This window comes from Adiantum capillus-veneris, chromosome 15, assembly GCF_014529385.1.
Source record: "Adiantum capillus-veneris isolate H3 chromosome 15, ASM1452938v2, whole genome shotgun sequence".
NCBI lineage: Eukaryota > Viridiplantae > Streptophyta > Polypodiopsida > Polypodiales > Pteridaceae > Adiantum > Adiantum capillus-veneris.
This window is the reverse complement of record NC_140945.1, coordinates 70,303,777-70,323,813: the sequence shown is the minus strand read 5'-3', so window position 1 is coordinate 70,323,813 and position 20,037 is coordinate 70,303,777. Positions and strand designations below refer to the sequence as shown.

At 44.1% G+C, this 20,037-nt stretch overlaps 1 protein-coding gene and 1 pseudogene across 1 annotated transcript; both read right to left on the bottom strand.

The window, feature by feature from the left end:
• Positions 1-5,376: 5,376 nt before the first annotated feature.
• Positions 5,377-10,995, bottom strand: LOC147440856 (uncharacterized). Its single transcript, XM_086483605.1, has 2 exons — positions 10,508-10,995; positions 5,377-5,722 (listed from the first exon to the last, which is right to left on the bottom strand). Exons 1-2 carry the CDS (start codon positions 10,874-10,876, stop codon positions 5,492-5,494), a joined length of 600 nt encoding a protein of 199 aa, XP_086339731.1. The 5' UTR covers positions 10,877-10,995; the 3' UTR covers positions 5,377-5,491.
• On the bottom strand, positions 5,752-6,777 carry LOC147440857 (uncharacterized; annotated as a pseudogene).
• Positions 10,996-20,037: the final 9,042 nt, after the last annotated feature.

The following is a 20,037-nucleotide window of genomic DNA, read 5'->3' as shown; positions in this document are numbered from 1 at the left end:
GGGGGAAAAAACCTCCTAAAGAGGCAAAAAATGCCCCAGCGGTCCTAGCGTGTTCACACACATCACTACCACTTGTATATGGTAACAAATCCCCCCTGGAGTGATGCGGTGAACGAGAGCTGGCACATGAGTAAAGGGAAGTGCCATGCCTTGAGGACATGATCAGTCCACAAAGGGGAGTAAGCCCAAAGCTTTGCGAAAAGCTTCGAGCTTCTCTTGAGACAATGCCTTTGTGAAAAGATCTGCAAGGTTGTTCTCTGTTGGCACATAAGCCAAACTGATCTCTCCTACTGAGAACCTCTCCCTGACATAGTGGTAATGCACCTCAATGTGCTTTGTGCGAGCATGAAAAACTGCCTTCCTCGCTGCAACTGCCAATGCGCTCTGATTGTCAGTGTAGATAGTGTTGGCAATGTCTTGTCCAACACCCAAATCGGTCATAAGGCGTCTGAGCCATACATACTCAACCAGAGCTGTAAAGACTGTCCTGTACTCAGCCTCACAACTCGAAGTGGCCACAGTAGGTTGCTTCTTGCTCAACCATGATATACATGAACTGCCAAGCATGAAACAAAAACCACTTGTGGACACTCGCGTGTCAAAACAACCAACCCAATCTGAGTCCAAAAAAGCATGTAAGTCTGGCGGCAATGATCCCCCATTGGGATAAAACAAGCCAAGATGTAAAGTGCCACTAAGGTAGCAGAAAATTCTCTTGACAGCGTGCCAATGCTTAGCCCCTGGGCTATGCATAAATCTGTTGACCTGTGAGACTGCAAACTGAATATCCGGCCTCATGCTGCATACATAAATGAGGCATAGAACAACAGTTTGATAAAGAGTGACATATGAAGGATCACCAGCATCATGAAGACTCAATTTCAAACCTGTTTCCATGGGAGTGGCAATAGGTTTGCAATCTTCAAATCCAAACTTACATAGCAATGTCTCCATGTAACTTTTCTGACACAAGGCAATACCACATCACACTGCTTAAACTGTATACCCAAGTAATGACGCAACAGCCCCAAATCTTTCATCTTGAAAGTAGCATTCAAATCAGCCTAAAATTCAGCAATATGTCTCTCATTTGGTCCAGTGATCAGCAAATCATCGACATAAAGAACCACAATGAGAAGTACATCACCCTCACGCTTTACATACAATGTGCTTTCCGTTAGACTATTATGAAAGCCTTCTTTGACCAAATGAGTGTCAACTTTCTCATATCAAGCATGAGGAGATTGCTTCAACCCATACAAAGCGTGCACACTTTGTCCTCTTTTCCTTTCTTGACAAAACCACGAGGATGGGTTACATAAACTTCCTCAAATATGTCACCATTCAAGAAAGCAGTAACAATGTCTAATTGATGTACATCCCAACCAAAATGAGCTTCCAATGCACATAGAAAACGCACAGTAGTCATACGATAAGTGGGAGAAAAAGTCTCTTCATAATCTATGCCTTTTTGCTGTGCATAACCCTTTGCAACAAGTCGAGCCTTATGGCGAACGATCTCACCATCCGGGTTGCGTTTCAACTTATAAACCCACTTCGTACCAATGGCCTTTTTGCCAGGAGGCAAATCACATAAAGTCCATGTGTCATTTTCTATAAGTGCATCATATTCTGATTGCATGGCAGCCATCCAATTTTCTGAATTATGTGCTTCATTAAAAGACAGAGGTTCCTCAACATCATGTAAGTTAGACACAGCCAAAGCATAACAATATGATGCATAAGATGCATGGCGAGAGCCTAAACGAGTACGACTAGACAAAGGTGCATCCAATTTACTGTCACGCAATGTATGCACCAGCCATTTTGGCATACCTCTAGCCTACTCATTTTCAGCCCTTTCCTCATCAAGTACATCATGTACATCTGCATTAGTAATAAGCTGATCTGTAACATTTTCAGAAACCCCCATAGGTTGTACATTTGCCTCATTGGAATTTACATTCGTATTTCCACCACTGAAAAGAGGCAACAAAGTGTCATAAATGTCATGCCGGCTTACATTATTGTCTCTAGTACATGACAGCAAGGGCTGAACAGAATCTTCCACAAACACTACATCCCATGAAACCAGAATACGCTTTGTTTGCGGATGATACAACCTGTAACCTTTGCTTTCATCACTATAACCAACAAAAATACATTTGACAGCCTTATCATCCAATTTGCTGCGCTGTTTTTGTGGCACCAAAGCATATGCCAAACAGCCAAAAACACGCATGTGCTCAATAGAAGTCTTTCTATCATGCCATGCTTCATATGGAGTAATAGACTGCAAAGCTTTTGTAGGACACCTGTTTAGTACATAAGTGGAACACATGATGGCCTCAAGCCAAAAAGAATGCAAAAAAGCTTGACTTTGGACCATACATCGTGCGATTTCCGTTAGTGACCTATTTTTCCTCTCAGCAACACCAGCTGAGGTGTATAAGGCACTGTACATTGGTGTTTTATCCCACGACTAGCCAGAAATGCATTAAATTTCTAAGACATATACTCCCCCCCTCGATCAGAACGGAGGGTACCCATAGTACATTTTGAAATATTTTCAGCCATAGCCAGAAATTGTTTGAAGCACATAAAAACTTCGGACTTTGCTTTAAGCGAAAATACCCATGCATGCCTGAAGTAATCATCAATTAAAGTCACGAAGTAAAGGTAATTGCCCAAGGACGGAGTTTGCATGGGCCCACAAACATCACTATGCACAAGCTGCAACCTGCATGTGGCCCTAATTGAACCATCCTTTGGGAAACTTTGAACGCTACATCTTACCCACAATACAGCCTTCACAAACATCTTTGACAGGTGCTTCAAGAGGCGGCAAAGAAGCAACCATATTAGATTTTTGCAAACGCAGCAAATTGGCAAAAAAACTGCTTTTGTGCCGTGGGTTGTATAAGCTCACTTTGTATGATAAGTGTGGATAAAATTTTGCAAATACAGTTTGCTGATTCAAGGGCTATTTCAAATGCAACAATTTCATCACTAAAACTGAGATCATGAACTATACATCTATCCTCCACAAATTTGACTACAAGTCCAAGTCTAGCAAGTGCATATATAGACAAAAGATTCTTCTTGATCCCAGGCACATAAAGTACATCGACAAGTGTAAAAGAACTGTCGTTTGCAGCAATAAGCACAATCTTTCCAACTCCCTGAACCGGATAAGAGGCATTGTTGGCACAAGTGACTGAATTCCCATGAGGGACAGACTCGAGAGAGGTGAACAATTCAGGATGTGAGGTAATGTGCTTTGTAGCACCACTGTCGAAATACCAAACATGTGAATCTGCAGCAACTGACATGCATGCATCATGGACAGCAGGATTGTAAGTGCACTCTGCACTAAAAGCCCAATCTGCATCAACATAAGCATCACAGTCTCCTTTCACAGAAGACTCAACAATGGTTGCATTTGTAGTGGAACCAGCATTTGCAATAGAACCACCCTCTTTCTTCTTAGCCTCTTTGGCCTTTAACTTAGGACATTGCTTGATCAAGTGATCATTAGCTTTACAATAATGGCAACGCATCTTCTTTTTGCCCTTATCACCAGAATTTCCAGACAAATTGTTGTCAGCAGAAGCATTAGGAACAGAATTTTTTCCACTCACAACAGAACCATAAGAAGTGGCTGCATTGTTGTTACCACGCTTTCTTTGAGAAGCAATAAAATCATGTTCAACTGCACGCTACCTAGTCTTGTTTTTTCTGGAAAGTGACTCTTGCAACAGCAATGTGCATAATGCATCAAACTTGACAACTTCAGGATTTCCTTGGGTCATAAGTCTCCAAGTACTAGCAAAAGTCTGGTAAGAATCTGGTAAGGAATCAAGAACAGTATGCACAAGGGAACTGTTTGAAATGACTTCACCTGCAAAAATAAGTTGCTCATTAATATCGTTGAAACCAGCAAGGAAAGTGTCCATATCATCTTTCTCATGCATAATCTTCGACTCCAGCTCTTTACGCAGCAAAGCAATTTGAGCCTCATTGTGACTTGCATAAAGACCAGCCAAAATATGCCAAGCCTGTTTTGCTAATTTTGCTGAACGAAGGTGAGGAACAATGGTACGCTTCACAGACAACGCAATCAATGCATGAGCTTGTGCATCCTTTACAGCCCAATGAGATTGTTCTACCATAGGCAAAACAACTCTAATAGCAGCAATCCTTGCAGCAAGACTTGCAACATCCTCAACATCGCCTACATCCTGAGAACTAGGATGTACATCAATGCTCTGCACAATATTCTAGATGCCCTTTGACTCAAGAACATGTTGCATCATATAAGCCTACATAGGGTAATTGTCCCCATCCATGCTGTCCTCAGCAGCAAACATCTTGAACACATTTGTGTTGTTGTCAGCCATGGTAAATGTTGCACCTGATGTGAAAACTGCCCGAAAAAAGGAGAAACGAAGCGGGAACAACACATGCTATACAGCACAACCCGTAGAGGACTGTAAGGCACCTGTATGCAGAAAACGGCACTAACAAAAATTCTGAACAAAATGACGAAATAGCTTGTGCAGTACTACTTGTAGTGGAAACGGAGGCCGAAATGAGCCCGAATCAGAAATCTGAGCAGACTATGCTCTGCGAGCTCTCCCAAAAAAAATTTCGACTTGCGAACGCTCGCCAAAGTCACAGAAATCGGAGAAAGTGAGCAGGCGTGTGTTGGAGCTACTGGCGATTGAGCCAGAGAGGACGCAACCTGTTCAGATACCAATTGTTGGAATTAGGGTTGCAAGAAGACACACACAGCTTGGAAAAGACGAAGGAAGCTCAAGGCACACAATAGAGAGTGTGTTATTTAGTATGCAATGAAAAGATAGATAGCCCTAGAGTGATGGATGTAAATACAATGCACGAGGAAAATAACCTCTTAAAGAGGGAAAAAATGCCCCAGCGGTCCTAGTGTGTTCACACACATCACTGCCACATGTATATGGTAACAAAATTGTGCATTTTTTCCAAAATTCCTAAATATGAGTTAATAAGGCACAGTGGTGTATTATCCACTAAAGCTCCACCCACACAGAGCATACACTCTCCCGTACACGCACTCGCATGCATCCACTCTGCCTCACAAGCGGTATTAGAGAGTGGTGGCTCTCCCGGGTTTGACGACGATGCATGCACAAGGATCATTTTGAGCTAAGGTTCAAAGCCTTACAACAGTTGAAATTCACACAGTTCTGTAGAAGGAGCTTGACACTCTGTAGCCTTGGAAAAAGCTATACGAGAAGATAGCGTGGATTTTTCAAAAGGGTGGATTTGCAAAGCATTAGTTCTACAAAAAGCTATAACGCTACCGTTGGGAAGGCAAAACGCTGGCATCTTTTCACCAATATAAGGCGGAGATTTTTATTATAAAGAGACAAAAAGATACATCGACATGCTCAAGGAGGGAGCATACAGATTGGGGACGGAGTTGGTAGCTAGCTTAAACATCAAGGGGTTAGATCTTGAGAGCATCAAGCTCACATCTAATTTTTACAAGTAGGGTTATGGCATATTGCCACTTTTCCAGCTGAGAGTTCACATCTTCCTGAATCTCTTCCTCCATGATGTCTCTCATGTAGCACAGCTCCTCATCAACTCCAGCACGCTGAAAAAAATCACCCGAAGTGTCCAACATCTTGTGCTTCTTCCGGTAGATTCTGCACTCAGCAATGGAAAGTTTTTCTATCTGCAAAACAATTTCATCAAAGAAGATTCTCAGGTTTGAGACCTGGTAAGCCTCCTCATACATATAGCAATTCCTCTGCCTCCAGATAGCCCACATGAATTCTCCCCTTATATGGTTCCAGATAATGGATGAGATGCCTACATTATCACCTAACAGAACATTTTTCCATGAAAGAGTGCGGCCAAGACAACTCAAAACTAGTTTCCAAAAGGGAAAGTTGAAAGAGCAGTTCATGAAGAGGTGAGGAAGGTCTTCAGGACAATTCTTGCGTCTGGGGCAAGTTCCAAGAGCAAGGCCGGCGTCCCTAAGTTTCTAGCCAGTCCAGAAAACTTTGTAGATGATCAGCCAAAGGAGGGCGGATTTCTTTGGGGAAGATGCAGTTGACCATAGGGTCCTAAATTTAAAGTTCCATTGCCTCCTGTCGAGGGAGAGACCCCATCGCTGATTCAGGATGATGTGGAGGGGGGGAGAGAGGGGCTTAGGTACGACCTGAGGATGGGAGAGAAGGTAACCACCCGACCACACAATACCTTTGAGGGAGAGGACAGAGGAGCAATTAAGAAGCCAATGAAAGGAAGCAGGACGAAGGGCTAGTCGCCTGCGAAGGTATGCAAGTTCCCAGGGCCTCAATTGAAATTTGAGAGAGATTTCCAGGTCGGAGAGCCAGTCAAAGGCTGTCGGTGACCATACATCACCCCAAACGCGAACTCCCTTGTTGTGAATGGTGAGGGCAAGTCTAGAAGTATCCACCTGAACATCTTTCCAGGTGACCCAGGGCAGCCAGATGGAGTCATTCAGAACAAAGGCTGGCTATGGCTCGATTTCCAGTTAGGGCTCAATCTGAACCTGTGTCTATTCCATGCTCCCCATAAGGACCTCATTAGGTCAGATCTTGTGGCCAGCGAGAGGTGAGGGCTGAAGAAGAGGGTGATAAAGGGAAGATTCACCCAACCTTTTGCCTGTGAGAGTCTGAATCTACTTGTGGTCCTGAGAAGCAGTACCGACCATTCCTCACGAGGATGGTGAATAGCTCTGACCACCAATTTGACAGCCATCTTGTCGGCGAGAGAGAGGATATGAATGATGCCGAGTCCTCCCTTGTCCTTTGGCAGACAGCAGATGTCCCATCTCACCTTTGCTCTGCCTTGAGTGAGAGGGTCGCCAGACCATAGGAAGTTGCAGCAGATTTTGTCTATGTCCTTTAGGTGGTCATCGGGGGTCCTCCAACAAGTGAGAAAGAAGACAACATAAGCTATGAGAAAATGGTTGATAACAACCACTCTGCCCATGAGAGAACCTTGGAATCCTTTCCATCTTTCAAGTTTTGACTGAAAACGTTCTAAGACCCACTTCCATCTGTCCTTCAAGGTGATCCCAAAACCCATAGGGATGCCCAACAGACGAAATGGATGGTGAGGGAGAATCAACTTGCATCCTGAGGCCAAGAGCCATTGAGGAAGAGGGACAGCACCTTGTTTCACCCCTGTTTTAGAATGATTAATCTTTGAGCCAGAGGCTGTACAAAACAATTGGAGGCAAGTCCAAAATTCCAAAAGTGATTCTTCTTCATTTGCTAAGAGCCCATTAGTGTCATCCGCAAATTGTGAAAGACATTGTTGTCCTTCTGAGTTGGGAAGTTGTATACCTTTTATTTTACCTTCCAGCATCCTGGCCTTGACAAGACAATTGAGGCCATCAGTCGCTATTGCAAACAATAGGGGTGCTAGGGGGCAGCCTTGTCTAATTGAACGATTGAGAGAGAAGTAGTTGGACAGTAGTCCATTGAATGCAATCCTTGCCCGGGCGTGTCCAAACAGGGTTCGTAAAAACCTGACCAAAAGGGGCCCAAATCCCATCTTTTCCAGACTTAAGAGGATGAACGACCACTCGAGTCTATCATATGCCTTATCAAAGTCCACTTTTACAAATACAAAGTCCTGATTGGAGTCTTGGGCATATTCAATGCCCTCCCATAAAGAAATAACTGCTTTTATAATGTTACGTCCCTTTATAAATCCTTTCTGCTCTGAGGAAATCCATTGCATCAGAAATGGAGTAATTCTATTTGCTACAGCCCGGGCAAAGATCTTATAAACTGTGTTGAGCATCGTGAGAGGACGCCAATTAGACAAGGATTCCCTAGGACCCCTCTTGTGCAAAAGCTTGATAACGCCAATGTTGATCGAGAAAGGCAAAGATTCATGAGAGACTGCTTCCTCCCAAACTTTGAGGATGTAGGGGGCAAGTAGCTTTTTGAACGTTTGGAAAAACTCAGCAGGAAGTCCATCCAAACCCGGTGTCTTGTTAGGTTTAAGCGACTCAATGGCCACCTGAATTTCTGTCTCTGACAGAGGTGCTTCAAGCCGGTGGGAAGTTTCTTGCGGGATGACTCTCTTGCGGGCAGCCCATACTTGGGCTCTCGCCAGTTCTATTTCCGAAGAGATGACTTCTGGTGTAATGAACAGACCTTCGAAGTGAGCTCTAGCGTACTCCAAGTTCTCCTGGTCGTTAGAAACCTTCCTGACAGGGTCGACAAACAAGGGGACGAGTTCCCTATAGTTTTTCCTCCTCAAGGATTTGAACATACTTTTGGAGGGTCTGTCTACTTTGCCTGCCCACCACTCTTTAAAGAAGAGAGAAGCATGTTTAAGAGCTAAATCTTCTTTAGCTCTAATCTGAGTTCTAAGAATTGAGATGAGGGATTGTTGATGCAGATCACGTGGGGAGTTCTCAAGGACAATGAGTTCAGCATACATAGCCTCTTTCCGTCTCTTTCGAATAGAGGTAACATCTTTCCTGGTTTGAATTAGCAGCCGCTGAGACCTTTGGACAGCAGTAGACCAGGCTTTAGCCGGGGAAGGGTAGGAAGAGAAGCACTCTGTCCAGATGAGAGAGATTTTTTCTTGCACTACGAGGAGTTTAAACAACTCGGGGTCAGTGTGAAACCAATGGTTCATGATCCTCTTGGCCTTATCATCTAGAGTGATACTGATAGGATAATGATCAGAGAGACAACTAGTGAGGATGGGCTTGACTTTGATGCGATCAAAGAGATTCGCGAGAGGCAGACTCAAGTAACAGCGATCAAGGCGAGCCTTCCTGGCTAATCCTCCTGTGCTGTAATTTTGCAGGTAAACTCTCCTGGAGTGCCAGCGTCCCACAATTGAAGAGAGTCCTTGAGGGATGTCTAGGAACCTTTTTCCCTCCCAGAAATGCACATACCTTTGTTAAGAAAACGGTCCTCAATGGACTCAACCATATTAAAGTCCCCCAACAAGACACAAGGGCCATTGAATTGTGAGAGTTCATCCCAAAGCTCTGCTCTGTCAGCGGTAGAGCCCCCAGCATAAATAGAAATGATTCGAAAGTTGATTGGTTGAGGGGGGCAAATGGAGCACCAATACTTGCCCATTCTAGTTGAAGAAGTGGACCAGTGTTTAGGAAAACCCAGAGCTGAGCCCCCCTGAACCTCTAGGGTGGTTAGTAGTGATCCATCTGAGGTCCTTGGTAACCTCAAAGAGGCGTCTGTCCAGATCCTCTCTTGTAACTTTGATCTCCTGAAGAGCCACCACATCAAATCGCTTATCTCTGAGCCAGTTGGCTACTTTCTTAGCCTTGGTGGGGTCAGAGAGCCCCTTGATGTTCCAAGAGACAAACTTTATCTATGACTGCGTTGGGGGCGTTTACCAGCACCATCAGACCTTGGAGGAGTTTGAGCGACATTAGCATGGTTGCGTTTGTTATCCTTAAGGATTTCCATGGGGGAAGGGCTCGAAACTGGGACCAAAGCAGAGGAAGAGGGCACACTAGGGGAATTTTCCTTGTTGGAATCATTCTTTCTAATGTTATCTAGTGCGTTGACTTGTTGTTCAAGGGTAGAAGGGGGGGGGGGGGACTGGAGGAGTGGGGAGAATACATTCTTCATTCTCAGAGTCAGACAAATCCGCGAAGTCTGAGAGTGTGGCGAGGACAAAAAATCTATTGGGCCTAGGAGGGGTTCTCTGAATAGATCTATGAGCCGAGGTGAGGGATGGCTTAGGGGCATTGGACAGCTGAGGGGAAACAACAGAGGCAGGCTGAGTGGGAGCGCCAGGAGAGGTTGCAACAGGTGATGGAGCACGGCCTTGGGGGGGGGGGGGGGGGGGGGGGGGGGAACGGGAGCAGGATTCTTAACTGGACAATTTCTCACATAATGGCCTTCCACACTGCATAGGAAGCAAGCCTTGGGTAAGTACTTGTACACTAGAGGCTGCTCAAAACCCTGACCGTCATCTGTGAAAATGTCAATGACTGAGGGCAAGGGAGCAGAGATGTCCATCTCTACTAGAACTTGTGGGTGCCACGAAGGATTAAACTCTCTTCTGGGTCTTCCCCCAAGTACTTTGCCTAACTTCGAGGCAATCATTTTGAGGTGCTGATGGTAGTGAAGGGGGAGATTGGGTAGCTCAACCCAGACAGGGTAGTGCTTTTGGGCAGACACTTCGGGGTTGAAGTGCTTATTCCATCGGGACAGAAGAAGGGGGGAGCTCCTGATTAGCCAGGGACCCATGCTGATGATGTCAAAGGCCATCTCGGCTGTTTGGAAAACAAAAAGGTAATGGTTCTTGGGCAAAGACTGAATGGTTTCCAGGACAACACCCCTTGACCCCCACTGTTGTTTGATCCAGCCTTTGAGAGTCTCAGCAGGTGGCCTAGGCCTTGCCAAAAGTCCTATCACCGCCCTGGCTTCAAGGTCCTTTTCAAGCTTGGATATCTGAGATGCAGGGAGAATGACGGAAGGCTTACCTCCCTAGTTGCTGCACTCAGCTGCTTGAGGATGGCTTTGGCAGTTGGTGTTGAAGACCGGAGCGGAACTCGCGGGGTTGGGTCCCTGACAGCCTTCACCAGGGCTCGAAAGTGGTCTTGATGTTCCAGGGACAGAAGCTTGCCCGTCATGCTGAAGAGGGTTGGAAGTTTGTTGAAGAAGGTATGCTTGATGAATACGCTCAGCTTGTTCACAGGAAAAAGCTTCGAGTAGAATGGGGGGCATTGGGGCAGGGAGGGCAGCAATGCATTGTCACGCAGAAGAGATGAGGGTGGGGTGATCCATGCATTGAGCTGTTGTGTCTGGGCATGATGAGCGAGAGAAGCTCCTGGGAAGCCGGGGAAGGACATGGCCTCGCCAGGGTGAAGGACTGAGCGGCTCTGCGTCTAACCTATCTCCATTGCTGAACTTTTAGTTTCGCTGGCATCTTTTGCTTACTAGCGTTGTACAGAAGCAGCAGAGAGCGTTAATTTTTAATAATGGAAGCACTCAAGCGCAACATACCCAAAAAAAAAAAAAAGCATTGTTGGTCTTTTCTAACGCTAAGAGCAACTCAGCAGGTAGCTGCACTACACAGAGAATTGGCAAATCATTGGCTTCTTTAGGGAGCGCTACAGTGTAGCAAAACAGAGAGAGAGAGAGAGAGAGAGAGAGAGAGAGAGAGAGTACAGCTCAAAGGGAAGCGAGACTAGATAGAGAAGGTTCTCTCTTTTGGCATCGGCGTCAAAAAAAAGAGAGAAGGGGCTGATTTCACCAAGAATACAGATCAGCCCAGCGCTCTTCTCACACACACTTGGCATTTCTCTCAACATCGGCGTTCGCTTCGTCTCTTCGGCCCCGGACTCTTTGATTTTGAGTCTGACTTCTCCAGCTTGGACATCGACACACACAGCGTGTCTGTGCACATCCGGCTTTGGCATCGACTGTGCTCGATCTCGGTTTTTTGGCATCGAATCTACTCGATCTTGGTTTTTGTCATCGACTCTCATCAACATCACTTTCGGCATCGACTCTTATTTGACATCAACTACGACATCTTTGACATCGTTTTTCGTCATCAACATCACTCTCAAACACAGACAGAGTTTGGATGTATACCTTTTGTGGCTTCTTGATGCATACACCTGTGGATTTCACCTGATTCCACGATTCCCACCACAAGCCAGACTTATGCTCTATTATTTGGACACAAAGAGCAGCTACTCTCTATGCTAGCGGTCTCTCGAGAGACGCAATTTCTTGAGCACACTGCTCGAAGGCATAGGTTTGGCATCGACATTATAGGTGGTGTTAGTGTTTGAGATCCGACTGTAGATCACTCTTGGGTCAAGGCATAGAGTTTTGCATCGGCATTAGAGGTGGAGTTTTACAGGTTTTACAAGCTTTCAGATACGCAAAGGTACAACACCTTTCAAGCATACTTGGCAGTCATTTGACGATAGTTTTCTCTACGGACGGTTATGCATTGACAGATGCATACTTTTTTTGAGCACACACACTGCCATTGAGCTCTTTTGAGAGCAGATATCGCCGCAGGGATTTGCTTACAGCAGCAGTTTTCTAGCGTCTGTTTGTGCGCGATTTCTCATGTACGTTGAATTGCAATTATTGCCTATTGTACTCTCCATGGAGTCATTTTTTTGGTGATTTTGGCAATTTTCCCTATAGTTTTTGAGATTGGGATTGGAAGAGCCCTTTTTGAAACTGTGGCTAGTCTTGAGTTTGCTTAGCCTTTGGAGGGTCGTTTGCGTGAGGTTTTCTTGAGCTGAGGTGTTCTCGAATGTTGAGACAATTTTTTGTTATAAAGGTTGTTGGAGTACTCCTCTTTCAATATCCTCACAATAGGCCATATATCTGGACGGACATTTTTGCTTTTGACACCGAGTTGGCTATCACATGACAGTTTGTTACGTCAGTCTTATGTCCAGTGGTTGTTTTTGGCAGTTTATGTGTTGAGTTTGTCAAGTCGGGTTTGAGATTTTGCTCCCTGTACAAAGGAGAGACTACCAGACTTTTCCTGCGAGTCGACCATATGCGTTCTTGCCACATTTGAGTGCTTATAGTAGCTAGTGATTCTATCCTATTTTGTCTTGATTTTTTGCTCCCATTCTAGAGGAAACTTTGTCAAAATTCTCCCATCACTTTTTCTCCATAAATCTTTGGTCCATTTCTTTTGAGTTATGGCTGCTAGTAGTGCTTCAAAAAGGGAATACTTACATAAAGAAGTTTGATGGCACATATTTTATGATTTGGAAGCAACATATGCTTGATGCCTTGGTCAACAAGGACCCAGCAGCGCCATTGAAAGAGCGTAGAGAGAATGCCTACACGGATGATCAGTGGGAAGTAATGGATGCCCTTGCTATGGCCACGATTAGATTACATCTTGGTGATATCATATTCTTCACGATTATGGACAAGACTATAGCACGAGAGCTTTGGGACTCTCAATACGCAGTTTGGGATCGAAAAACTGCTTCTAACAAAGTTTTCTTGATGAAGAAACTTATACATTTGAATATGAAATAAGGTAGTAGTGTTAATGCACACTTGAATGAGTTCAATAGCACATTTTCTCAGCTGACATCAAGGATTTCAATCTTTTTGCTTATTTATTAATTTATTTTTAGAGTTTTATCAAGAAAAATTAAAAAAACTACTAAATCCACTAAGAATTTTTAAACTTGGCTCAAAATTTCAACAGCATATTACCCATGCACACCTAGCGAATTTTTTATTGAGTTTCCTCATTTTCTAGGTTTTGTGGCCATTGCTAGCAAAAATTGTGTTTATTTTTTAAGATTAACATGCATATATACATACCCATTGAATAGAAGAGAGAATGATTGGTTTTATAAGGACTCATGTGATAAGTTTCCATTTTTCTAGTGATCATCTTAAAATAGGTGTTGTACTTCATGGCATTGACCCTCTCTCTTGTATCAACAAGTACTCTTTCTTGATGACATGTTCAAGAACCAAGTTGTATTTTGATCTCTATACTCTCTTGTATGTGATGCGGTGTGCCTCATGCTAGTGATTGTGCAAGAAAGGGGAGAAGCAAGAGGAGAACACAGATTGGGTGGAGCTTAGAGTGAGTAATCCTCATGCTCCTTATTCTATATTTATGTCAAGAATAAGCAAGTTAGTGATGGGTTAGTAATAAGCATCCGGCCCTTTGGCCTGAACCCAAACAATCTCCCACTTGAAGGCCAACATGGCCCATGTGGCCTATGTATGTCCAATTTGTACAACTGTGAAGCATTTCGGTGGTCTCACCCTATACCCATCATCCCAATGCAATGTGCAAACTGCTATGAGGCTAGACTATTCGTCGGAGCATCCGTAGGGTTGTCATCCATATGGACCTTAATTATTTCGATGCACTTGCTAGCTAGTATGTCTTGTATCACATGATACATGACCTCTATGTGTTTTGAATTGGAGTGAAACATGGGTCTCTTTGCTAATGCAATAGCAATCTAACTATCCCAATGCAGCACTAGAGTCTTATAAATACCAAGGTCTCCCACTAGATGATCTAACCGTACATCATCCCTTGCTAGCACTAGAAATTCCAACATACTCTACCTATGTGGTGGAAAACAAAGTGCAATCCTTGAGACATGATCTCAATGGCACAACTACACGACTACTCTAGCAAATAGAAATACATAACCAAATGTAGATTGTTGACTATCCACACAAGTCGCATAGTCCGCATCCGTGTAACCCACTATGGATGCATCAATGCTCCCTGGGAATGCTCCCAAGGCATAAGGACTTTCTTGTTACCCTTAAGGTATCTCCGAATGTGTTTCACTACTTCCCCATGCTTCCTACCAAGATTTGCTATAAATATGCTAATCACTCTCATTGTAAATGCAATGCCTAGTCTAGTGGCTACCATGGCATACATAAGACAACCTACTGGTGAAGAATATGACACATTTGCCATTTTGGCTTCTCAGAATCACATTTGGGAGCATCATTCTTGCTAAATTTTTCATATGCCTGCATTGGAGTGCTCAATGTAGCCTCCCACCCCGCCGCCCCCCGCATATTAAACCCTTGCAAGACCTTGTGGATATCTGTTTCTAGTCCTCTTCAGGTACATTGGCAGGAGGTGGAGAAGGTGGCTTTAGAGAGGTTGTCTCTCATGTTCCTTCTACTATATTTGTTGAGTAGCTGTTTCTGGAACTGTCTCATAATGCTGTGTTAGTGGACTGCGAGGAGAATCCAAAATTGAATCCAATTTTGTCATCCTCTGTCTCTTGGATTCCTCCTCCCCTCTTTGTTTCGCTTTGAGATTTAGCTCGTGGTGGATTCTTTGTCTTGTAGAACCGGCCAATTTGAGGTCATTTTTAGCAATTTGTCTTCTTTCTTCTTTGAGTCGTTCAAGTTTCGCATCTGGCTCCACATCATCAGAGGAGGAGGAGGAGGAAACTTGTGGTGCTTCTACAACGTTCTTTTGTTCCTCTTCTTTCTTCATGAAATGTTCTTCCCTTAGCCTCTAATCGTTTTCCATAGATCTCTACACTTGTGATGCTAGACAAGGGAAACTAGAACCCAGGAGTCCACCTCCCAACCACCCACTATATAGCATAGCTCCTAGCCCTTTGCCCTAGTTGGACTCCCTTTCTACACTGCCTAGCCCGGCCTTGCCCTTGTCTAGTCCGGCCTTGCCGTTGTCCTGACATTACTCCCCCCTTAAAGAAAAGTTTTCGTCCTCAAAAACAAAAGTGGGAAACTTCTTCTTAAGAACACTAATGTTTTCCCAAGTGGCACCTTCCTCAGGTCGATCTTTCCACTTGATTAAGGCTTGTTGACGTACATGATGACGTGTACGTAACTTATGATAATCGAGAACACATTCAGTTTCATGCGGTAAGGTAGGAGGCTCAACGAAATCAACCAAAATCTATTGGTCAATGACATTGTCGTCCCCATGTAACCGCTTACGTAAACGGCTTACATGAAACACCGGATGAATACGAGAATGTGTAGGTAGCAGTAATTTGTAGGCACGATCACCTACTCGCTTGAGTATTTTGAAAGGCCCACAATATCGGGGATATAATTTAGGTGTTGGCCCAGTTTTTAGACTTTCTGAATATTCTGGCACACGTAAAAATACTTCCTCCCCTTCCTCGAAGGTAACTTGTCGTTGTTTCTCATCAGCATACTTCTTATACCGATCATACGCTTGTCGGACATTCTGACGAGCGAGTTTCAGCATATCCATGTGGTCTTGGAGAAAATCCTTAACCTATTGGAGATTTTCGGTTGCCAACCCCACCGTAACAGGTGACCTAGGTTGAAACCCATGCATGAGCATGAAAGGACTAAATCCAAGTGTGACATGCTTAGCACTGTTGTAGGAAAACTCGAGAATAGGTAAGTATTCTTCCCAGTCAGACTATTTTTTGCTGACGTATGCTCTTAGCTTATCCTCTAGCACTTGGTTAACTCGTTCAATCTGACCATCTGTTTTTGGATGATCGGCTGTATTGAGGTTTAGTTGTGTACCCAATCGTTTAAACACAACCCTCCAAAAGTGACTGTTAAACTTGGAATCACGATCATTGACAATGTTACTGGGCAAACCATACAACTTATATAGATTGTCCACAAATAACTTGGCTAGTTCTGGTGTCTTAATCGTTGATTTGGCTGGAATGAACTTACATAGTTTAGTCAATCGGTCTACTACCACCCATACCGAGTCATGACCTTGTACAGTGGTTGGTAAACCCATAATAAAGTCCATAGAGATACTTTCCCATTTTCCATTGGGAATCTCCAAAGGATGTAAGAGTCCTCCTGCTTTCAAGCGCTCTGCTTTGTTAACTTGACATTTTTGGCAATGCAAGACATAAGCTTGAACAAAGCCATGTATACCTGGCCAATAAAACTGTCGTTGCACGAGAGCATAAGTTTTTCTAATACCCAGGTGCCCTGCACTTGGACTATCATGACATTCATAAAGAATTTGGCGCCGAATGTCTGTGTCCGTCGGTACACAAACTCTCCCCTTATGGAGTAGGTACCCATTGTCGATGGTGAAATGCTTCCATCACTGAAGTTCATCACTCGATAGAGGAGAACTAGGTGTGGAGGTTAACATTACACTACCATCATTGGAGTGAGAAGGATCCCTCATTTGTACATGGCTCCACACTTTGGAATATGCTTCATCATGCTCATATTTGCCTTTGAAAGAATCCAAAAATTCACTACGAAGTTTCGTGAACAAGAGAGAATTGATCTCCGGTATACGACTTAGAGCGTCAGCCACCACATTGTATTGACCTTTACGATACCAGAGCTTGGCGTCATATTCCTGAAGAATCTCGGACCACCTGGCTTTCCGACCCTTCAAATCCGTTTGTTGTGTAAACCATTTGATGCTTTCATGGTCAAACACAATCTCAAACTGAGCACCATACAGATAATGCCGCCATGTTTTTAAGGCAGACACTATTGCATAGAGTTCGCGGTCATAAGCAGAGTAGTTCTCCTGAGCTGCATCAAGCTTCTTGCTTTCAAATGCAATTGGCCGTCCGTCTTGTAATAGGACTGCTCCAATAGCATGGTTACTGGCATCCGTTTCCAAAACGAATGGTTTCAAAGGATGGTTTCAAAGGATCTACAATAGCTAGTATGGGAGTTGTAGCTAATGCATCCTTGAGCGTATTGAAACTGTGTTGTTGAGTGGGTCCCCACTAAAAAGCTTTGTCTTTGCCTTTTAGTTGATCCGTCATGGGAACAAAAATATAAGCATAGTTTTTAACGAACCTGCGATAAAAACCTGCAAATCTTAAAAAATCTGTAACTCTTCCAAATTTTTAGGAGAAGGCCATTGCCGGATTGTATCCACTTTGGATTGATCCATATATAGCCCATTAGCTAAAATAGCATACCCCAGATAGTGAATTTCTTCTTTCAGAAAATCACACTTAGATTCCTTGGCATATAATGTACTTGTTCGTAACAACTCGAACACCTGCCTGAGATATTGTAAGTGTTCTTCTTCAAAAGCACTGTAGACTAGAATTTCATCGAGAAAAACAATGCGAAATTTGCCCAAGTATGGCTTCAAGACACTATCCATAAGTGTTATGAATGTTGCGGGCGCATTGGTAAACCCAAAGGGCATCACCAAGAACTCGTAGTGTCCAAACCTTGCTCGAAATGCAGTTTTGGGTATATCAGCAAGTCGAATACGGACTTGGTGATAACCTGACCGCAAGTCTATTTTCGAGCATGAGTGAGTTTTTCGAACAACTCATCCACTCGTGGCAACGGGTACTTGTTCTTAACCGTAACCGCATTTAAGCCACGGTAGTGTACGCACATGCGCATACTGCCATCTTTTTTCTTTACTAATAGGATAGGAGAAGCCCATGGTGAAGAACTGGGTTGTATAAACCCTCTGCTAAGGTAGTCAGCAAGCTGACGTTCCACCGCAGCAGCTTCAGAGTAACTCATACGGTAGGGCAGTTTACTGACAAGTTTACACTCTACAACCACATCGATGCTATGTTGCACCGATCGTGTCGGCGGTAATCCTGGTGGCAAATCATTAGGAAAAACATCTTGAAATTCCTTTAATAATTTTTGTAACTCACTAGCAATGTTTGCTTGTTTGGAAGTAGCCATTGGTGGAAGAGATGAGAGAGAAGCATGCGGCGTTGAGGAATGTTCAACAGATTCAATGATAGAGAGAAAATGAGACAATGAGTAACACAAAAAAACTTGATCTATTTCATTATCAGAAACGAGCTGCATAAGCTCAGTTGTACATATCAATGGTGAAGAAGGGTACATCCTTCTCTCCTAACAACAACACATGTGCGCCACGGGATTCAAACATCAAGCTCTTGTGCTCATAGCTACGCTTCAGTGATGGTACTAGGCTATGCAACCACTCCCTACCAAGGACCACGTCTTCCCTCTCATGTTCATAACCTAAAAATCCAGGGATGTGGAGTAACCTTGTACTTCCAACGGAACAGCTCGGACTTGAGTATCCCAGATTTTGGTATCATGTCCATTCATCATTGCTACCTTGTAGCAGTGGGTACTGGGAGTTTGAGGCAATTTGAGTTTTTTCACCAATCCGTAATTGATGAAATTGTGAGTAGCACCGTCATCTACCAAGATGCGCACCTTGTGCCCTTGCAGAGATCCGTGCATACGTACTAACTCATGTGGTCCGAAGGTCTGTTGCCACATGGAAGCTGTGAGACAGCATTCATGCACCACCTCGGTGTGTGTTACTTCCATTGTAGAGAATCGTGAGGAAGACTCAAGAGGTAGCAATTGCACCCTGTGCATTGCTTTCTCCTTGCCATGTGCACCAGATTTCCCCTTGGGACAATCCTTTTTGCCATGACTGCTTCCTAAACATTGAAAACATAATTTCTCTTTCTTAGCTTTATCAAAGTCCTCAGGAGAGAGAGGACCTCTGGACCCCTTGGATTTTTTAGATGCTTCTGAATTGGCTACTATAAATTTTCTTTTATTGTGCCCATACTGTGTGCATGTATTACCATGTGTGTTAGCAGACACGTGAGTATTATGTGCTTTATTTTCATCTGGATCATCATGAATATGTGCTTTCACTATGGCTTCCTCAAGTGTTTTAGGGTCTTGGGTCTTGACGTGCTTCTTAAGCTCTGGTGTCAGACCTCGTATAAATCCCTGTACTTGCTGAAAGTTATCTAAGACTTCCAACTTGAGGATAACATCCCGATAGTGAGATATATATTCAAGTAATGATGGGTATTGGCGCATGGAACACATGTCCCAAGCTGTCCAATTCCGATCTGCCTCATTTGTAGGCAAAAATTCTTTGTGAAACACAGCTTCAAAAGCTGCCCAACTTTGTGGTATGATATTCTTCTCCTTGAGAGACATCCACCATTTATAGCCTTGCCTTCCAGAGTTAGGCTCGTTTGCAGTGCTCTGACTGCGTCCGGAGTACGCCGTAAGGCATGAATTCCATCCCACTTGCTGAGAAAGATATTCACTGCATCCTTATTGCGGTCTCGGTCTTCTCCCTTAAAAGTCGGTGGTTTGGTGTTCTTCAACAACTCATCCAGCTCTTTTGCAGTGAGAGTGTGCAAAGTATCAGCAGTTGGACCTTGTCCTTGATTAGAAGGGCCTTGCCCCTGTGTAGACGCGATGCAGTAGAGCCCGCAAGGGCGTAATTTGGTGCAGGTCACCGACAGGCGGCTTCTCCTTGCAAGGGTTGTTGCCCGCGCCTTCGGGCTTGTCGTCCCCCTCATCACAGGGGGTGATCTCCATGCCCCCTTGACCCCGACATGCAAAAAAGCATGCAAAATTGTGTGGCTCCCCTCCTCCACAGCTGTGCCTTTCCCAAAAAAGGAACCTTGCTCTTGATACCAATGTTAGACAAGGGAAACTAGAACCCAGGAGTCCACCTTCCAACCACCCATTATATAGCATGGCTCCTAGCTCTTTGCCCTAGTTGGACTCCCTTTCT